Source organism: Lissotriton vulgaris, chromosome 1_1, assembly GCF_964263255.1.
Source record: "Lissotriton vulgaris chromosome 1_1, aLisVul1.2, whole genome shotgun sequence".
Taxonomy (NCBI): Eukaryota; Metazoa; Chordata; class Amphibia; order Caudata; family Salamandridae; genus Lissotriton; species Lissotriton vulgaris.
The window spans coordinates 835,673,540-835,693,976 of NC_141685.1; the positions used below are offsets into that span (position 1 = coordinate 835,673,540).

General features: G+C 45.1%; 1 protein-coding gene across 2 annotated transcripts in view; it reads right to left on the reverse strand.

Moving 5' to 3' along the window:
- The window catches only part of LOC147747978 (uncharacterized), a 108,404-nt gene extending 107,412 nt beyond the window's left edge, over positions 1 to 992 (reverse strand). The window contains exon 1 of one of the 2 annotated variants that reach the window (XM_086957484.1): positions 818 to 983. In XM_086957484.1, coding sequence (XP_086813610.1) covers positions 818 to 859 — 42 coding nt within the window. In that variant the 5' untranslated portion in view covers positions 860 to 983. Of the gene's footprint in view, positions 1 to 817 lie in introns of both variants that reach the window. The other variant, XM_086957474.1, reaches the window with a different exon arrangement.
- Between the last annotated feature and the right edge of the window lie 19,445 nt (positions 993 to 20,437).

The window sequence follows — 20,437 nt, forward strand, 5'->3', positions numbered from 1 at the left end:
ATACATCGTTTCCCCAACAGTGGGTCGCAAAATTCAAAGCAATAAATAAAGATGCTTTTAAATTCTGCATTTTTCTTATATTAAAACGTAGAGTAAAATTGCACCCTTTATTTGTCATATATTCGTCCTAAACAAAGTCACCGGAAGGCAAGTCAGTATTTTTAATGTATCGTAATTGCAATTAGGTATAGCATTATTAAAGAAGGAGTACGCTACACGATGGGGGAGGGGGGGGGGGGTGGGAGGAGGAGGGTGATTTGTCGGAATAGTGGACTTGCGCCTTTGTAGGAAGCATCTTGGTGCTGGGCGTGAGTGATACTCATATTGTGTCTTAGGTCACAGCTCTTAGCAATGTAAAAGGTAAATGTTACATGCGTTCAGGATCATATAAGTTGATGGCACCTACCATTTGGACAGTTGGTCCAGTGTTAAGTTTATCGTGTTTTATTTGGCCTCATATGCTTCTTAGGGCAATCAGACCATCCACTCTGTAAATCTTGTCTATTTATTTGTGTGATTCTATATCGCACGGACTTGGCCAAAGGGCAACAGGGAGCGTTACAAGATAATAGCTACCCAACAATCACATCAAGAATACATTAGAGATGCAACCTTTAGGAGTGGGGGGGTGAGTGATGAGATAAATTCAGGAGTAAGTGGGAGATAAAGTTTCCAGACAGTTGCTGCGCCCAGAAAGAATGGACCGAGAGAGGGCAGAGATTCGTCTGGATAGACTGCATTACAGTTTATGTTCTGCATACCCCGGCAGTCGAGTACTCTAGCAAACACCGAGACCCACTACAGGATATTTACTCACCTCATCTGCCTCCTGCCTAGACAACTGTTTTGTAGCAGCCATTATGACAAGCAGCCAGGATGCTCCTTTTTTATTATTATTAATAAAATCTACTTGTTAAAAAAAATCTGTGTCTCTGGCAGCGCAGAGGCCTCTACGGTTACACTTAAAAATCCAGGGCATGCGCACAAAAGAGACACTTTTGCGTGCTAGTTAAACCTTTTTGATCATGCTTATTTCATGGACACTGCCTGCATACACAGAGCACTAGGAGGCCAGCCGGAAGCTGGCGCTCTCGTTAAGACACTGCTCGCCTGCGCATGCTCACGGTGACGGTGGCTCTTTCTCAGATCGATGCCCTGGGATCATCGGCAGCTCGGCGTGCCACTGGCTCGGCCTGTGGAGGTCTAGGTTTCCTGCTACGACCGGGACGTCAAACAACGAGTAGGGCACCGGGCGTTGGGGCGCTTTATTTGAGAGCCACCAGACTACGTTACAAAACGGTGGATACATTTATGTATTTTTAATGCACGGGGAGACTTAGTGATTTGCGCAGAATCACAGGACGTCGCGCCAACGCGGAGCACTCGAGCCCTCCTTCCCCAACGTAACAGCTCTGTACCGTAGGCCACGTCTCCGCAACATGCACGCGCTTCCTTGTTTTATTTTCAGTGAGAAGTAGATGAGCCAACAAATTAACAGGGCGAGGAAGACAGTGCAATGCCCCTTGGTTCAGCCCCCACTCCTCAAGGGAAGGGGGTAGTGGCTGGACAGGGGGTCTTAGTAGAGGCTACCCCCAAGGAGCAGAACCCGGATAGTGGGTGGGGATAAGGGAAGGAGCTGGACCAGTACACACTCTACAGATAAATGATGCAGAGGCAGGTCCCGAACAGCAGTTGGAACATGTTAGGAAATAGGATACATGGAGGTAATAATAGCTGACTAGACAGTGAGTCTAAATCTGAAATGATAACCAAGAACCTATGTGAACAAGAAAAAAAACAAGACCATGAGACTGTATTACTGTTACCAAAATGCAAATAAAATGTGTAAAAAAAAAAGCTGGTTTGGGGGGTGGGGCGAGTTATTTTTATTTATATATTTTTTTCTCACACCTATTTATGCTAGAGCGCGCAGTTTTCCCCAGGTCACCCGGGATACCAATTCTCTAACACGCACTGGGCCCTCGGCGTGATGAACACATTAATTTCGTTTGGGTGAAAACTGGGTGAGGATTTCTCCTCCTGCACGCTGCTAGGAGTAATCAAGTTTGGATTTACCTCTGCTTACCATGCACCCGACTTACCACGGGCGCAATTCCTTGACGGACCTGGAGCTGTTTAAGAAAAGGTAGACAGGCCTAACATCCAATACACTTAAAATCAGTAATATACTTTCCACAGTTTTGTAAAATGACCACAGACACCTGATTAAGTTCGAGTTTTTATATAAGAATTCAAAGTGAAGAAGCCAAAATAATAAGCGATACACAGAGAAATATATCAAACATCAAAATCAGTACCAAAAGGTAACTTTGCACAAAAAAAATATGACCATTTAGAGTATATGGGAAACTACAGGGAGAAGTTTTAGCACGTCCTATTCACTGCAACGTTATACTAGAACATAGGAATGGGATGGGACTTAGACCATGTACTTAACCTAAGTGTTCAGATTATTCTTGCTAAACTCACTGCAAACCACTAAAGGAAAGGGAAAAACGGGAACATGCTATGGATTATAAAATCAATGAATTTCTAAAGGAGAGGGGGAGAGAAGGAACCAACTAAAATTCAGGCACATATAAGTTCAATGGCAATAAGGCAATAACACAGGTAAGAATGCTTTAACAGATCAGCGAGAGAGAGAGAAAAAAGAGATACGCAAACCCACAATCTATATTTACCTAATTCAGATTGAAGACCAACCCTGGCCACGGGTCAGTTGGGAAGACGGGGACGGGGACCCTCAGAAAAGGAATGCCAGACTGTGAGCAGGTACAGCTCACGGAGAATAAGGACAGGATACCCCTCAGGTTCGGATCAAGGACTGGGCCTCCCAGGGTACGACCAACACCCACAGCTTCGGACAGCAACGCCTGCGTTACCCCCTCCTGCAAGTAATCCGCCAGAAACCCTGATTGGATTTTCGAATTCCCCAGCAAAGTGCTTCGCCAGCACTTAGGATTTTCCACCCCTTAGGAGATTGTGGAAAGTACGGACAAAGTGCTCCGCAGCACTTTCAGAATGAGCACCTATTGAGATCGTAGGGTCAGTGACAGGTCTGCTACTCGGACAAGTCGGACAATTTTCCTAAGCTAAACTAGGGTAGTTATACAGTTTGGGGACCCTTAGACCACCCATAAATGTTGCAAGTGACAGTTTCCCACATTGTGATTGGTCAGGAGAGGTGGTGCGGTCTTTACCACCTCCTAGAATTCAGTTTCCCATGATTAAATATGCAATTTTGAATACCCGCCCCTCAGGTTCACGTTCCCATGCATAGAATACAGCAGTACAGGACAGTTTTCAGTAGGTAGCAACAGTATTGCTTCTTTCAAGGTGAGACTCCGTATTCCCAGCGGTGTTCCCAGGCGCATTGTGCTTCAGGAGCCAGCTGGCTAGGTTTAGCTTCTGCGCAGTTGGAACTTTCTCTGGTCAGGTGACGGTGCCCAGCAGAGCCTCAAGCATGGCTCCGCTCATGAATACCCAGCCCACAAAGACGCGGTACATGAAAAGTAAGCGAAGACAAATTAGAATCATACATAAAAATGATACCATGATAAAGGAAAACCAACCCTTACTTTTATAATAACTATAGCATTAAGGATTAATGCGAAAGAATAGATAGGCTAAAAGCTGCTGCAGTAAGCAGAGAGCGTGGTAAGAGACAAGCGGCCATATTTAGCATCAATGCGCATGAGCACAGAATCCCTCCAGAATGCGAGTGCGTCACATCACATGGGTATGACCGACGCATGCGCAGACTGAATTTGCGGCAAAGCAGCCATTTTCAGTGCAAGCTTCGTTAGTACGTGAAAAGACAAACAAGCAAGCATCCTAGGGACACCCGCGTGTAGGGGAAAACACTTTACAACTGACGAATAATGGTGTTAATATTATTATGTAAATCAGACAAGGGTTTTGCATACGAGCAAGGCGCTATACGTGCGAATCCTTGCTCCATCAATCCCCTCTTTGATGATATTTACTATCATCACTACATGAAGGAAACAGATGCCAACTTTTCTCATTCATTCATATCGTCCATTTCGATTTCAATAAACTTATTGTTTAGTTTTCTTTCAGCTTCCCTATGAGAGTGGTGATTTTTCGCCTTTTTATAAATTGCACTCTTCAACTCTTCTAATTCTAGCTCATCAATGTTTCTTTTCACCCCCCTCGGATTTACTGTATATTTCTTTTTACACTTCTGACATTTGCAGCAGATAAAAATGATCAATACAATCACACCTATTATGACTATTGGCATCAGTATTTTCCACAAAATATTTCTACCTAGATTAGTAAACCAACTACCTATAGAGGAGAGACCTCCAGTCAGTCTCGTCCAGGCACTGTCAACCTCCAATGGTTTGAGTTCTCTTTCCAAATTAGTTATGTTCTTCACATATTGTTTTAATTCGATACTTTTGTCAGGAATGTAGGTGCAACAATGTTGCGCTTTCAGCATTCTACAGACTCCGCCTTCCTTTGCTAATAGGGTGTCAAGGGCAAGACGGTTTTGTAAAACCATTGATCTGATCGCAACCATTTCAGTATTGACCAGCAGGAAACCAGCAGCAGTGTCCGTTGATAACCGGTCCACCACTGTAGACAATTTGCAGATTCTATGGGTGTTCAGAACTACCCCCATTCCAGGTATCAGTGCACTAAAAATATCACCTACAATTTCGCCTACACTTTCGCGTCTACTACGCACTAAGCCATTAGTTTCATCATCGCTTCCAGCTGCGTTATTCACATGGTATATTTTCGGGAAAACAATGCCAAAGTAGCAGCTTCCATACCAGTGATCCGGCAATTTGAAATAAGCCTTGTTCCCACATATATAATATATTCCGGGAAACACAGGTTCTGACCCGTTTTTGAAACCCCAACCTCCAATTACCTTATAATTATGTTCACACTCGCTGGAACCGATGAATACATTGTTATAGTACTCTGTCTTTTCCCTATGGATACAAAGTTTCCCCTTTCTTTCAAAATCCAGCAACAAGGCAGGACTGGCTTCGCCTTCTGAGGTGTTGTCCATGTGCTCAGCCCACCTAGGGATTCTATCCTTCTCGTCATTTGCCTTCTTCTGAAACTTTTCTCTCCTTCTGTCTGCCATCTTTATAAACATCTTTTCCTGCTCTTGCAGTGAACAGGTCAGATTGTCTTCTCTTGCTTGATCTAAGTCTATGTTACCTATAGTCAGGAAATATTCTCCCATATAGCGGGTCACATCACTTGTAGTATGTACACGGTTCAAATGTCCTCTAACAGGAAGTTCAGAAAATACTACGTCATCGTTTGAATAATAGTACTGCAAGGTGCTTCTATAGAACAAGCTAGCTAATATACTACAGGATATTCCATAGGTCAAAGGTAGATGGTGGTATGTCACGCCTTCAGCCACTGAGGTTGGTAGCTTCATGCAGACATAACAGTCCTCTATTTCCATAGCTTCTACATAATGCACTAACAAGTTAGCAAAAACATTTAAATGCGTCCTGTTCTTCATTTTGTGAAAGTGTAGTCCATCCTCATCTGGTGCTTCTAAATCAGGTCGTGTGTGTGTCAGTCCTACTCTTTTGTCGCGTCTTTCTAGTCTACGTGGTGTTTCTGCAGTCTGTACAATCCCTACATCTACTGCTTCGGGTTCAGTAGGGGACAAGTTAGGATTCTTACTTATCATAAAAGGTAGAAAAACTGTTAGTCCTATCCACATTACTATTAGCATAGCTACACTACACAAGCATATCTTACAACAGGTTTTGAGACACCCACAGCGGGATCTCCCAGAGACACTCGGATCAGACATTTTAGCTTACAGGTGGCTTTTGCTACCCCTCTTCGTTTCTTTGCACCAAAGGCTCACTTCAGGGCTCACTTAAGGAGGGTCTTCGTCCGAACTCCGATCAGCAATGGACTCGTTGTCACTGTTGCCACTGTGGTGAGGCTCGTCAATCTCCTCCAACACAAAGTACGTCCATTCAGGGCTCCGATACAGTCGGTTCTGTTTCTTTATTCTGTCGCTTTTTCTCAGCGATTTGCCTTGGGCTGCATTCCTTTCACTTAAAGCCCTTTTTCGGTCTTTATCGTTTTCTTCGACTGTCTTTAGTCTGAGCCTTAGTCTTTTGACGTATCGAGGTGTACTTCTTCCTCCGTGCCTCCCAGTGGTTGAGGAGACTTCTCCTTCTTCGTGCACTCTTTTCACTTTTTGTTGTGGCACTTCTGATTCCCTGCCTGTCTGACTAGTTCCAGGTCTTTCGTCTATCTCTTCTGCCTGGTCGCTAATCTGTCCCTGCTCAGATTCAAATCGCACTTTCTTTTTGTTTCTGGTTACTGTTGTTTCCGTTGTCTGAGCACTTTGATCTAGTTCTATCTGTTCCTGTTCATGCTCTTCGATCTCTTCGTTTTCTTCTGCATGAACGTCAGCCCTAATTTCTAACTGTCCCTTTCTCGGCTCCGGAGTTTCAGGAGGAGTCTCGAGATCTTGATCTGACCCTACTTGGCCTATGTCCTGATCAGGTGTGTTATGGCTTTCGTTGACCTGACCTTCTCCTTCTACTCCTGACTCACCTGGACTATCCCACTCACTGTCTAGGTAGGAATATTTCCTTGTTCGTATTGGATCATGAACTGGTTCGTCGGCGGGATACCATTCAACGTCTCGACTTGTGCTCGGCAGTTCGATGTCAGCTAGTTCCGGACTCTCTTCCTCGGAGGTCTCTTCAGCTGTGCTGCCTTCAGCTCCAGTCGCGTTTTCTCCAGATACCCGCTTTGTGTGGCTGGCGTGGATCCACTTCGGTACACCAGCGCACTTCACAGCAGTGGTAGTGACGAGGATCACTTGTCGTCGCTTTCCCCACCTTGGCTTCAAGCAGCTGCTCCGGGTGTGTTTCTTTAACACCACCCAGTCTCCTGGCTGCAGGTTGTGTGCTGGAGTCTTTGGCCACTCGTCTTCAGTCTCTCCAATCTGCTGAGAGAGAGAACGCACTTGGTCACCCAGCTGCTTGCAGTATTCTAGCACCATATCATCAGAAATGCTTAGCAGTTTGTTTCCGGGTACCCATGCCTGGCGCATCACTCTTCCCATCAACACTTCATGGGGACTCAGGCCAGTCTTTCGATTCGGGATACTTCTCAGACTCATCAGCACCAGGGGTAAAGCTTCTATCCAGTTCATTTTTGTGGAATCACACATTTTCCCCAGTCTGGACTTCAGAGTGCCATTTATTTGTTCCACTACCCCAGAAGCCTCTGGGTGGTAGGCACAGTGCAGTCTTTGCTTCATTTTGAATGCTCTACAGAGTTCCAATAGGACATCGTTGGCAAAATGCCCACCTTGGTCCGTTTCGATCGTCTCTGGGATCCCATACCTAGGTATCAACTCCCTGAGCAATAGTTTGGCTGTGGTTATAGCGTCATTTTTCTTAGCTGGATATGCTTCCACCCACCTAGAGAATAGACAAACTATGACTAAAACATATCTGTATCCGTTGCATCTGGGCATGGTTATGAAGTCTGCCTGGATTCTTACGAAGGGACCTACTGCCTTTCCAATATTACTCTGTTTCACTACAGTCTTCTTTCCTGCATTGAATTGCTGACACACTAGGCACCTCTGGCAAAGCCTTTCCGCCTGGTCCCTGAACTTTGAATTGCAAAACACTTGATCAAACACCCGACACATCGCATCTCTTCCCATATGTGTTGGCTCATGTATCATTCTGACCATGGGGTCGATCAAGCTATCAGGCAGTACAGGCACCCCCTCCGGATTTACCACCACACCATCTTCTCGCAACTCGCACTCCTTTGCGGCCCACCTGCCTTTTTCTTGCCTGTCTGTGGCTTGTTGTATCTCTCTTAATTCTTCCCACGTTGACACATTATCAAACAACATAAGTTGGCAGCTGGTTCCATCCCACCGGGCAATTTGTAGGGACATCTGGTGTCGGGCACAAAACTGTGCAATTTGGTCAGCGTACCTGTTACCGGCAGTCACATCATCATTTCCAGATCTGTGAGCCGCACACTTGACCACAGCCAATTCTTTGGGTAATTGGATGGCTTCCAGTAAGTTATGCACTACTTTCCCATTTCGGATAGGTGTGCCAGAGGAAGTCATGAATTCTCTTTGCAACCACAATTGGCCGAAGTCATGAACAACCCCGAAACAGTACTGACTGTCTGTGTAAACAGTAATTCTTTTGCTTTTTCCCCTCTTGCATGCTCGGGTTAACGCTATAAGCTCCGCCACTTGTGCAGATTTCACCTCGCGCATGTAAGATGCCTCGACGACTCCTGTCAGAGTAACCACAGCATAGGCAGCACTCAGACTCCCACTCTCATGTCTCAAACACGAGCCATCCACAAACATCGTTTTATCCCCGTCCTGCAGTGCTACTTCACGAATGTCAGGACGGGGCTTGGTGCTATATTCAGTCAGATCGATGCAATTATGTTCCCCACCCTCATCCGATTCTGCATCCAGAGGGACAGGTAACAGTGTCGCAGGATTTAGGACATTGCACCGGGAGATAGTTACATTTTCAGCACCAATCAAAATTCTCTCATACTTAGTCAGCCGACTAGGTGTGAGGTACTGGGTCCTAGTTCTAGTCAGTAGGATGACAACAGAATGAGGGACATAGACAGTGACGGGATGTCCCATGACAATGCCCTCACTCTGTTCCAGGCTGACGCAGGTAGCAGCAACGGCTTTTAAGCAGCCAGGCAATCCAGCGGCCACTGGATCTAGGGTGGCTGAAAAGTAAGCTACTGGTCTCCTGACTGATCCGTGCTCCTGAGTCAGGACTGAAAGAGCACAATTCTCTCTGGTGTCACAGAACAGTTCAAAGGGTTTAGTGTACTCAGGCATACCCAATGCAGGTGCGGTACATAGACAGTTTCTCAGAGTTACCCAAGCATTCATGCTCTCACTGTCCCAGTGGACGGGGTCTTCCACTCCTTTCTTTGTCATATTTATCAGGGGTCGGGCTAGAGCCGCAAACCCTACAATCCATTGTCTGCAGTAACCCACAACTCCCAAGAACATTCTCACTTCTTTCTGGGTGGTGGGCAGTTCCATTGCTTTAATTATTTTGATCCTTTCGGTAGTGACCTTCCTGATTCCCTTTTCTATCTGGTGCCCCAGATATTTTACTGAGTTTTTACAGAATTGTAATTTGTCAGGCGACACTTTATGTCCTCCTTTTCCTAGGTGATTCAGCAAGGCAATTGTGTCAGTGACACAGTCGGACTGGGTTTTAGATGCCACTAACAGGTCATCTATGTACTGCACCAAAACAGACTCTCTCGGCAGCACTAGGGATTCAAGGCACTTTTTCAGTATCTGGTTGAAAATCGATGGACTTTCAGTGTACCCTTGAGGGACACGATTCCAGACATAGATATGACTGTCAAATTCAAAACTGAAAAGGAACTTGCTTTCTGGATGCAATGGGATGGAAAAGAATGCGTGGCACAGATCGATGACAGTGAACCATTCTGCGTTCCAAGGAATCTGGTAGAGTATCACTGCAGGGTTGGGTACAATAGGACAGCAAGGCACAACAATTTGGTTTACCTTGCGCAAATCTTGCACTACCCGGTACTTCCCACTAGGCTTTTTGATCCCAATGATAGGCGAATTACAGGGGCTGCTCAGCACTTCTTCTATTATTTCTGCTTCTAGCAGCCTCGTGATTTCAGTCGCTACTCCTGCCTTCACTTCTGCACTCATCTTGTACTGCCTTGTTTTGGGGTATACAGCATTTGTTTTTATTGTTACTTTAACCGGGTCCACATTTGCCATCAGGCCTACATCTTTTCCTGTGAAATCCCACACTTCGGGTACTACCCTTAGCTGGAGTTCCTCAGGTAAGTCCTCAATTGTCAAAGGCTTAATGTCAGCATCTTGTCTGACTAACATCAGTTTGTACAGGCCATCTTCATCGGGGGTCTGAATTTCGACGCCATTTGGTGTGCAATAAATGGTACAACGCATCTTGCACAACAAATCACGTCCCAGTAGGTTTACAGGACTGGAATCACAGACCACAAATCTGTGCATTTCCTTGAAATTTCCTATGGAAATCTCCATTGGTTCAGTTACAGGGGTACTTATTATCTGATTTGATACGCCCACTACTTGGATCGCTTCTCCCGAGAGGGGTAGGTTAGGAACATCCACTGTTCTTACAGTGGATCTGGTAGCACCAGTGTCCAACAGAAAGGTGACGTCTTTGCCTTCAACCTTTCCTTCAATGTATGGTCCAGTCTGGTCTACCGGTAAGGAGGCGCCAAGTACGCACTCCTCATCCTCCCCTCTCAGGCCCCGTCAATCTTGATCTTCACAAAGGAAGGTATCACTTAGCAGGTACTGTGGAATGACTGCATTTCTTTCACTCTCAACCTCCCATACTTCCGCCCTCTCATTCTGCTGACCCTGATTCTTAAAATTCTGTCTAGGAGCGCGAGGTACTGGAGGTAATTTTACCTGTTGCTGGGTTTTCCTTGTCCCCTCTTTCGGTACCTGTGGATTTAAACCATTTACAGGAGCATTACCGGCCTGTAGGTGTGGACACTCGTCTCTCCAATGCCCCATCTGGCCGCACCCATGGCACGGAAACTTTTTCATGGCCTCCTCACGACTCATTTTAGGTCTGGGCTTTCCTCCCCCCCCCAGAATTGGTATTCGGAATATTATTATCAGAAGTTATTTTACTTAACTGTTTTTCTTGCTGTTCAGCTAATTTTACCTGTGCCCACATCACCTTTTCCTTGAGGGCTTTCTTTTTATTTTCAATTTCATCTTCGCAGTATTTTGCATATTTCAGGACATCATCTATGGGCTTTCCCTGCCAACTGATTTTGTTATCTCGAATCCATTGTGATATTTCAGGCCTTAATCCTAGCACAAATCTGTAACTGAAATGGGTCATGTCTTTCATGTCCACATTATCAATACCACTGTAAGTTTTGAATACCTGTAGTAACCTTTCGTAAAATGAATGAACTGTCTCATCACGTTCTTGGGTTGTTCTATCTATTCGGGTCCAATCTGTCTCTTTGGCTGGCACCTTTTTCTTAAGATACTGTATGACCTGGTCATATTTCCTCATAACATCCGCTGAAGGGGCCCCCGTTCTCTCATCTCTGGGATATTCATCATTTGGCCAATCAATTTCTATCTTACATTCGGTCCATAGATCTACAGGGACCACAATGTCGAAAAACCCATCCAGGTCTTTCAGCAGGCATTTCTGAACTTTTATGAAACGCTCTACCTGTCGGTACCAGTCAACTGGCTTCTCGCGTAATTTCGGGAAGTCATTTGTAAATGACACAATGTCTTGCCTGGACCAAGGGACATGGACGTACTTCCCTCCCGGGACCTCTCTCATGGGACACAATTTTTCTGTTGGGGTTACTTCCTTTAATACGAATTCTGAAGTTACTGACCCAGCCCTGCTGCCTTCCTTCTTCTTTGCCCACCTTGTTCTCCACTTCCCCACTTCGCCCCATTTCTGCAGGAGTTTCAACAATTCTTTTACTTGGATCTGTTTCCCCATCACATTCAGGCTTTCTAAGTCCTTGTCTGAAAAGTCCACTCTGTAGGGTTTCTGAAGGATTTTGGAGCGACTAACATCAACGCCCATTTCTGCGGCTGCATCCATTATCTTTTCGTGGAGCACCCTGGCACTCCGGGTAAGATTTTTACTGATGAATAGTAACTCTTCTTCATTATACGAGCTCAGGCGCTCAACTCCCACGTTCCCAGCCATCATTTCTTCTATTTCTATTCTTAATTTATATATTTCCAATGTTTTAGGTTGAGAAGTGGTCTCTTTCTCTATCTCCTTTGTCCACCTGTCTAATTCTTCAGGGGAAACTAAAGAGGCGTTCCTGATTCCCGATGCACTTTCAATCACCACTTCCTTTTGTCTAGGCTGACTTCTTGCCCCTACTATACTGGCCCTCGGCTCCCTTATGGGCAAATCCATTAAACTTCCAGATTCACACTCACTTTCCTGATCTTCATCTATGAACACTTCTTTCCTCGGGGTCTGGAAGCTAGTAGTAGGCAGCATTGGGGTGATGACAGGAGGAAGGGGACTAATCAAGTCATTTTTATACATTGGGATAGCAGGACCAATAGTTACCGGAATGGTCAAGGCCTCAGGATGGGGATGCATCTGTGCAATGGTTCTGGCTAAGTCCTCTCGCTGTCTAGTCAGGACTTCTCTCTCCTTCTCCTGCAACCCCCTTCCAGCAGTATTGCCATGTAATACCTGAGGTACTAAGGATGGATAAATACTCGGGGCAGTCGGGGTAACCAATCGAGGGGGACTTTCCCCGAATGGTTGATAATTCGGGACTGTGGACTTAGGTCTGCAAAACTCATCCCTTCCACTATGCTTACTGCTTGTAGCTGTCCTGTCTGTATCACTTTCCCTCCCACTCCGGGGGTAATCGGTAACAGAACTTTGGGAACGCACCGAATCTGATTCCGCTACATAGGGAGGTGGATCCTTCATTAACAAGTCTTCCAGGTGTTCATCCTCCATATCCCCCATAGGTGCTAGGTGATGGGTCTTTTCTTTACATTTTCCTCTTTTCTCCTCTAATACTCCCATCATGGGGAACAGCCCTTCAGTTAACATAGACTGCCTCCACTGTTTCATTTTCTGCTCTTTGGTTGGCGTTGGAAGTCTGGGATACCACCTACTCACTCCCTTATCCATTCGTGGTTTATCTCGCTCTGCAGCCTCAATCTCCCATTCCTCCAAAGCCTCGTACTGGGTCAACCTAGGTCTAGGGTGTAATTCATTCATGCGGGTCCTTAAGTTAAACAGGATCCGACCATTAAATGTACCTTCAACAGGGAATGCCAGGACTCCGTCATCTACAGTATACTTTGCCCAATTTTCTAGCCAGAGACAAGTGTGATACCCTTTATCAAACATCATAAAAGAGGCAGGGGTATTTGGCGGGGGAATGAGTACGCCTTCTCTCGTTCTAATGGGTTTGTCAGTTTTGAAAAAGTTCTTCACTTTATCCGAAAATGACAATTTTCTCTTTATTCCATACATCATGTGCGGTCTACCTCGTATAAGCTGATCCTTATGAAATCCTAGGTGCTTTGGATTCGGTATGAAATCTGGATACCACATACAACTCTCCAGACTCGCTTCTAACTCGGCTTGATTAATTTTGTTTACTTTCGTGCTTCCAATGCTAGCGCGACTTTTATTTCGCGCCACCCAATCAGGTCAGAGAATACAACTACGGTCAACCAATGGGTGCGCGGCCTTTTCGCAAGACAGAGTCTCCCGTTTCGGCACTCACCCCTCCTTCACAAATTCAGCTCCGCTACCCGCCCGCTGTCCTGACCAATACCAGCGCGGCACGGAGTGACGTCAGAGCAGCTCTCCGACTGACTCCCGCCTTCACAAGGTAACGGAAACTTTTTACTCTCTCTAAAGTGCGAGTGCAGGTTTTAGTTAACAATACACAACGTTTGCCACTATGTCTGAGTGTTCTAAAGAGAGAAAAGACTTTTCTTTCGCTACTAGTAAACCACTTCTGTCTACTTTTCATTCACTCTGGATAGACTTCTTTGCCTGTCCCTACACACTAGTAACATAGAACCCGTTATTCTTCTGACTCATCCACCTTGATCGGGGATGTGTACTGAGCCAGGATTTCACCAGCGAACTATTTTACTTACCAGACAAGCCTCGGAGACCCTATTACTCCTCCCGTATGCGACCCTTACTAGGTGATATCGCAAATGAAAGTTTTATAATGGACTCGTAGCTATCATTCACTCCAGAAACAAAGGTCCTAATTAGTGCTTCCAGTTATCCTTAACCCTGCACTAATATCTCAAACCTAGTGACTTCAACAGCTAACCGGATTCTACTCACCGTTAGCTAAAATACTTCCCCGGGGATTCAGACTACACTGAACATTTACAAACAATTCTGGGTTAATTCAACATGCAGTATTTATAACAGAAATGCAAATTCATGAACATTTACATATAAAAACACATTTCAAAAATATTGTAAAAATACAGTAACAATCAGCAGCACGTTTTTGTATTCACGGTTTGTTTATGACTATCCTGCCTACCTAATCTAACTAGTCCAAACCATCCTCTGCTAGCCAGAAATTACTGCTAGAGCGCGCAGTTTTCCCCAGGTCACCCGGGATACCAATTCTCTAACACGCACTGGGCCCTCGGCGTGATGAACACATTAATTTCGTTTGGGTGAAAACTGGGTGAGGATTTCTCCTCCTGCACGCTGCTAGGAGTAATCAAGTTTGGATTTACCTCTGCTTACCATGCACCCGACTTACCACGGGCGCAATTCCTTGACGGACCTGGAGCTGTTTAAGAAAAGGTAGACAGGCCTAACATCCAATACACTTAAAATCAGTAATATACTTTCCACAGTTTTGTAAAATGACCACAGACACCTGATTAAGTTCGAGTTTTTATATAAGAATTCAAAGTGAAGAAGCCAAAATAATAAGCGATACACAGAGAAATATATCAAACATCAAAATCAGTACCAAAAGGTAACTTTGCACAAAAAAAATATGACCATTTAGAGTATATGGGAAACTACAGGGAGAAGTTTTAGCACGTCCTATTCACTGCAACGTTATACTAGAACATAGGAATGGGATGGGACTTAGACCATGTACTTAACCTAAGTGTTCAGATTATTCTTGCTAAACTCACTGCAAACCACTAAAGGAAAGGGAAAAACGGGAACATGCTATGGATTATAAAATCAATGAATTTCTAAAGGAGAGGGGGAGAGAAGGAACCAACTAAAATTCAGGCACATATAAGTTCAATGGCAATAAGGCAATAACACAGGTAAGAATGCTTTAACAGATCAGCGAGAGAGAGAGAAAAAAGAGATACGCAAACCCACAATCTATATTTACCTAATTCAGATTGAAGACCAACCCTGGCCACGGGTCAGTTGGGAAGACGGGGACGGGGACCCTCAGAAAAGGAATGCCAGACTGTGAGCAGGTACAGCTCACGGAGAATAAGGACAGGATACCCCTCAGGTTCGGATCAAGGACTGGGCCTCCCAGGGTACGACCAACACCCACAGCTTCGGACAGCAACGCCTGCGTTACCCCCTCCTGCAAGTAATCCGCCAGAAACCCTGATTGGATTTTCGAATTCCCCAGCAAAGTGCTTCGCCAGCACTTAGGATTTTCCACCCCTTAGGAGATTGTGGAAAGTACGGACAAAGTGCTCCGCAGCACTTTCAGAATGAGCACCTATTGAGATCGTAGGGTCAGTGACAGGTCTGCTACTCGGACAAGTCGGACAATTTTCCTAAGCTAAACTAGGGTAGTTATACAGTTTGGGGACCCTTAGACCACCCATAAATGTTGCAAGTGACAGTTTCCCACATTGTGATTGGTCAGGAGAGGTGGTGCGGTCTTTACCACCTCCTAGAATTCAGTTTCCCATGATTAAATATGCAATTTTGAATACCCGCCCCTCAGGTTCACGTTCCCATGCATAGAATACAGCAGTACAGGACAGTTTTCAGTAGGTAGCAACAGTATTGCTTCTTTCAAGGTGAGACTCCGTATTCCCAGCGGTGTTCCCAGGCGCATTGTGCTTCAGGAGCCAGCTGGCTAGGTTTAGCTTCTGCGCAGTTGGAACTTTCTCTGGTCAGGTGACGGTGCCCAGCAGAGCCTCAAGCATGGCTCCGCTCATGAATACCCAGCCCACAAAGACGCGGTACATGAAAAGTAAGCGAAGACAAATTAGAATCATACATAAAAATGATACCATGATAAAGGAAAACCAACCCTTACTTTTATAATAACTATAGCATTAAGGATTAATGCGAAAGAATAGATAGGCTAAAAGCTGCTGCAGTAAGCAGAGAGCGTGGTAAGAGACAAGCGGCCATATTTAGCATCAATGCGCATGAGCACAGAATCCCTCCAGAATGCGAGTGCGTCACATCACATGGGTATGACCGACGCATGCGCAGACTGAATTTGCGGCAAAGCAGCCATTTTCAGTGCAAGCTTCGTTAGTACGTGAAAAGACAAACAAGCAAGCATCCTAGGGACACCCGCGTGTAGGGGAAAACACTTTACAACTGACGAATAATGGTGTTAATATTATTATGTAAATCAGACAAGGGTTTTGCATACGAGCAAGGCGCTATACGTGCGAATCCTTGCTCCATCATTTATACCAAGTTTATACTGGAATAAAGGGTTTTAATGATTCATTATTTACCTTTCTGTATTTTTGTTCTATTCAATAGAGTGTAAAACCGCGTGGGTCGTAGAGCACTCTTTACATGTCCAGGGATGCAACCACAGCTCACAACAGTGGGTGGAATTCTGCATTCCTGTTTGAACATCCAAGTGTGAAATGGTTTGGAAAGGCAGGGTTACAGTGGAAAGAATTGGGCAGTGTCATTCAAGCGTGTCGCACCCACTCAAAGGACCCGGATGTTTTAGTAATTCGTCTAGGGGGAAATTACCTCCCAGTGATGGGGAGGTGTAATCTACTATACATGTTAAAAAAAAATCTCAGCAATTTAGCCAGGAACATAAGTTATATGGTCTGAAATCATTCCCAGAAGGGTATGGGCTGGTGCTTGCTCCCAAATGGGCATGGACTTGTAAAGGAGGAGACTAAACAGCCTCATGGGCACATTTCTGTGCGGGGCAGGTTTAGGCAGTATTATGCATAGCCTAATTAACTTGCGGCAGTCACACTATTACAATGCAGATGGGGTGTACCTCTCCGATACTAAGACAGATATCCTGCTAAGGAATATACAAACAGCATTGAACGCAAGGGGCTGTTGGTAGTTTTAAAGAATTGGCTCGTGGGGGGGGGGGAAGGGGGGGGGGATTCGCTGGCAGTGAAAGCTCCCAGCGAGGCATGGCAGTACTTACAAAGCGATCCAACAAGAAATAATACAGGTTGCGAAATGGGAACAGGCCACAAACTGGACAGTCAGGACCCAGGGGGTACTGGCAAGCGCCCCCAATGGCCTTGTTCAGGAGGACCGGAAGCAAATAATTAAGTAGACAATTAAGGGCAGAGCCTGTGGCAGGGAAATAGTTGGGTACCGGGTCCCCTTCGCAGAGATGGGTGGGGGGGGCGTTCACCCAGGGTCTGGTGGGCTGGAAGCACATTTACTTGCCACGTAACAAAAGTTTGGTAACATGGAAAAAAAGTCACCCGGTCGGGTTTGAAGCAAACGCTTACCCGGAAGGAGATGCTGGGACACCGGAAGTGAAAGGTCACCCGGCCGGGTTGGAAGCAGATGCTTACACCCCGCGCGTGTGTGGACACTGGAAGTGAAAAGGTCATCCGGTTGGGATGGAAGCAGATGCTTACCCAAGGGGAGTGTGTGGATACCGGAAGTAAAACAGTTACCTGGTTGGGCTGGAAGCAGACGCTTGCCTGGAGTGAAAGTGAAAGGTTTCATCCCGAGGTGATAAGTCAAATGGACCGGCACTGAATGTAGCGCACAGTACTGAGCTTATGGGTCAATGACACAGGCTTGTCTAATAAGGTAAATGTGTTTAAAGTTTAAAGGATCGCTTGTAAGTTGGAAAATGCATAGTAAACTGTGGCCTCAATTCTTCCATAAAACTGAAATTGGTGTGGTCTGAATTTATTGGGATGCGGGTGGGGCGACTAAGTGGGGGGGGGGGAGGGGGAGGTGCCTCTGCTATGGTCTGGCTTGGATAGAAGACAGTGAGTGGCCTGGCCTGGCCTGTGCACGAACCGAGCAATGAAAAAGTTTGGCTTGTAAATAGTGCAATAAACGTAACAAACAATGGCAAAGCCAATAGGTCTCTCCCTTAATGTTTTTTCTGTTTTTGTTGTACAGTAGTGTATGTGTATTGACTGTATGAGTTCTTATTATATAGTTTTTTTGGTGTGCACAATAATTAATGCCAGATGAATGTTATGAGTTTGTAAATAATGCGACCCAATAAATCTTTTTTGTTTGTTTGTTTTGATTGCATATAAAATATTTTGAACTGTAACTTATTAATTCTTTTTAAAGCTGTAAAATATTGTATTTACAATGTTGAATTTTATTTAAAAATTTCAATAACCCAATATCAACACTTAAGCGCACAAGCCAAGCTCAACAGAAAACTGCTACACTATAGTGGACGTGAAATAATAATTAATACAACACACTACATTTCTGATATAAATAAACCCTTTAAGATCTACATCGAAACATTTAAAGGAAATTGGTTAAGTTAAGGCCTCCCAGGTCTTTTGACAATCTAAGCTTGTGTAGGCTTATTCTGGGCTTTTTCTCCCTCCACAGAAAGTTGTTCAGCATTTTGTCAAGTCTTTTGTGGAAGTCTTCCGTGTTTATTAGTGGCAGCATGCACAACATGTAATTAACCATTGGTGTCAGCATCATTTTAATCGTTTCCACTCTCCCCCACCACGTTGTGAATTTGGGAGACCACCCTTCTACTCTTTCCTTAATTTTCTGGAGTGTGGCTTGCTCGTTGTGTTCCAGTGTGGCCTTTAGGTCCCTCTCGAAGAGGAGGCCTAAATATTTTATGGGCTTCTGTTGCCATGTTAGGCCGGACGTGCCTAACACCGTTTTTGTTGTGTGTACGTTCAGCATTTGGATTTGTCCATGTTCAGTTTGTACCCCGAGACCTGGGCGTATTGTTCTATCGTGTCCATCAGTGCTTTGATGGATCTCTCTGGGTCTTCTGTGACTGTTAGTACGTCATCCGCGTATGCCGCTAGCTTAAAAGTTTCTTCCTCTACCGGTATTCCTGCTATGTCTTTGTTGGTTCTGATCATGGTTAATAGTGGTTCTATCGCTAGCAGGAATAGAGCTGGTGAGAGCGGGCACCCTTGTCTGGTCCCCCGACCTAGGTGAAGTATTTCTGATTTGCCTCCGTTTACTACCACCCGTGCTTTAGGGTCGTTTTAGAGAGCCATTACCATCTTCCTATAGTTGGGTCCTAGCCCAAATTTCCCCATGCATTGGTCTAGGTATGGCCATGACACCCTATCAAACGCTTTCTCAGCGTCTAAGGCTATCATGACAGCTGCGTTGCTGCTTTTGGAGGAATGGTTAATTATGTGGCATAATAGCCTTGTGTTGTCGTGGGACATACGGTTTTTAAGGTAGCCTACTTGGGAGCTGTAAATAAGCTTCGGTAGGTATGCATTGAGTCTGGTTGCTAGTATTTTTGCGTAGATTTTACAGTCTACGTTTATGAGTGAGATTGGTCTAAAATTCTTTGCCTGGTTGGTGTCCTTACCTTCCTTTGGTATGACTATTATGTTTGCTTCCGCCATTGACTGTGTCATGCGTCCATTCTGGACACACTTCGTGAAGACTTCTTGCATGGTTGGTTTGAGAATGTGCAGGTACTGCTTGTAAAATCCGGCCGTGAAGCCGTCTGGCCCTGGTGCCTTGTTGTCTTTCAGGCTTGCCGTGGCTTTCCCTATTTCGTCCTCCGTTATAGTTAGCTCGAGGATGTCTCGTTCCTTTTCTGATAGCGTTGGTGTAGATATGCTACCTAGTAGTTCTTTGCCCCCATCATCTTTTAGTGTTTCGTCTCTCGTGTAGAGTCCCTCGTAAAAGTCTCTGAAGACTTCCAAAATGTCCTTGTTTGCAGTCTGTGACTTGTTGTGACTGTCTTTAATGGCCCCAATCGAGTGCTGTTTCTGTCTCCCCTTAAGGTAGGATGCTAGGTTTTTCCCTGCTTTGTTTGCAGTACACAGGTTAATAGATTTGTATTTATTGATCCAGGTCCCTGCTCTCTGGCTCAGTATTCTGTTGAGTTCGTACTTCCGTTTAGTTAGGCATATAAGGGTGTTCTTATCTTCTAGGTTGGCTATGTGGCCTTTCTCTAGATTTTTAATTTCTTTTTCTAGGTCCGCAATTTTTTTATTTCTTTCCTTGTTCAGCCTGCCCTTGATTGTCATAACGGTCCCCCTGATGGTGGCTTTCAAAGCGTCCCATAGCATTTCTCTGTCTGTCTCTGGGGTGTCGTTTATTGTTATGTACTCTTTTATAGCCGCTTCTATCTCTGCTTTCGCAGAGATGTTGGTGAGCAGATTGTCATCAAAACGCCATCTTCGATTTGGTTTTTCGTTGTGCTTCCCTGATAAGGTTAGGCTTATATGCGAGTGATCTGAAATTGTCCTAGGGCCAATTTCCGTGGCTTTCACTGGAGCGAGGATTACTAAAAGGCATGAACCCAGTCACCCTTCTCACCGCCACCAGACACCCGGCGATCAAGGACAACCCCGTTCTAAAGAATACAAAAACAGCGCTCCTAAGCGTGGACAAACTAATGGCAACCAGCATAAGGAAAAGTCAAT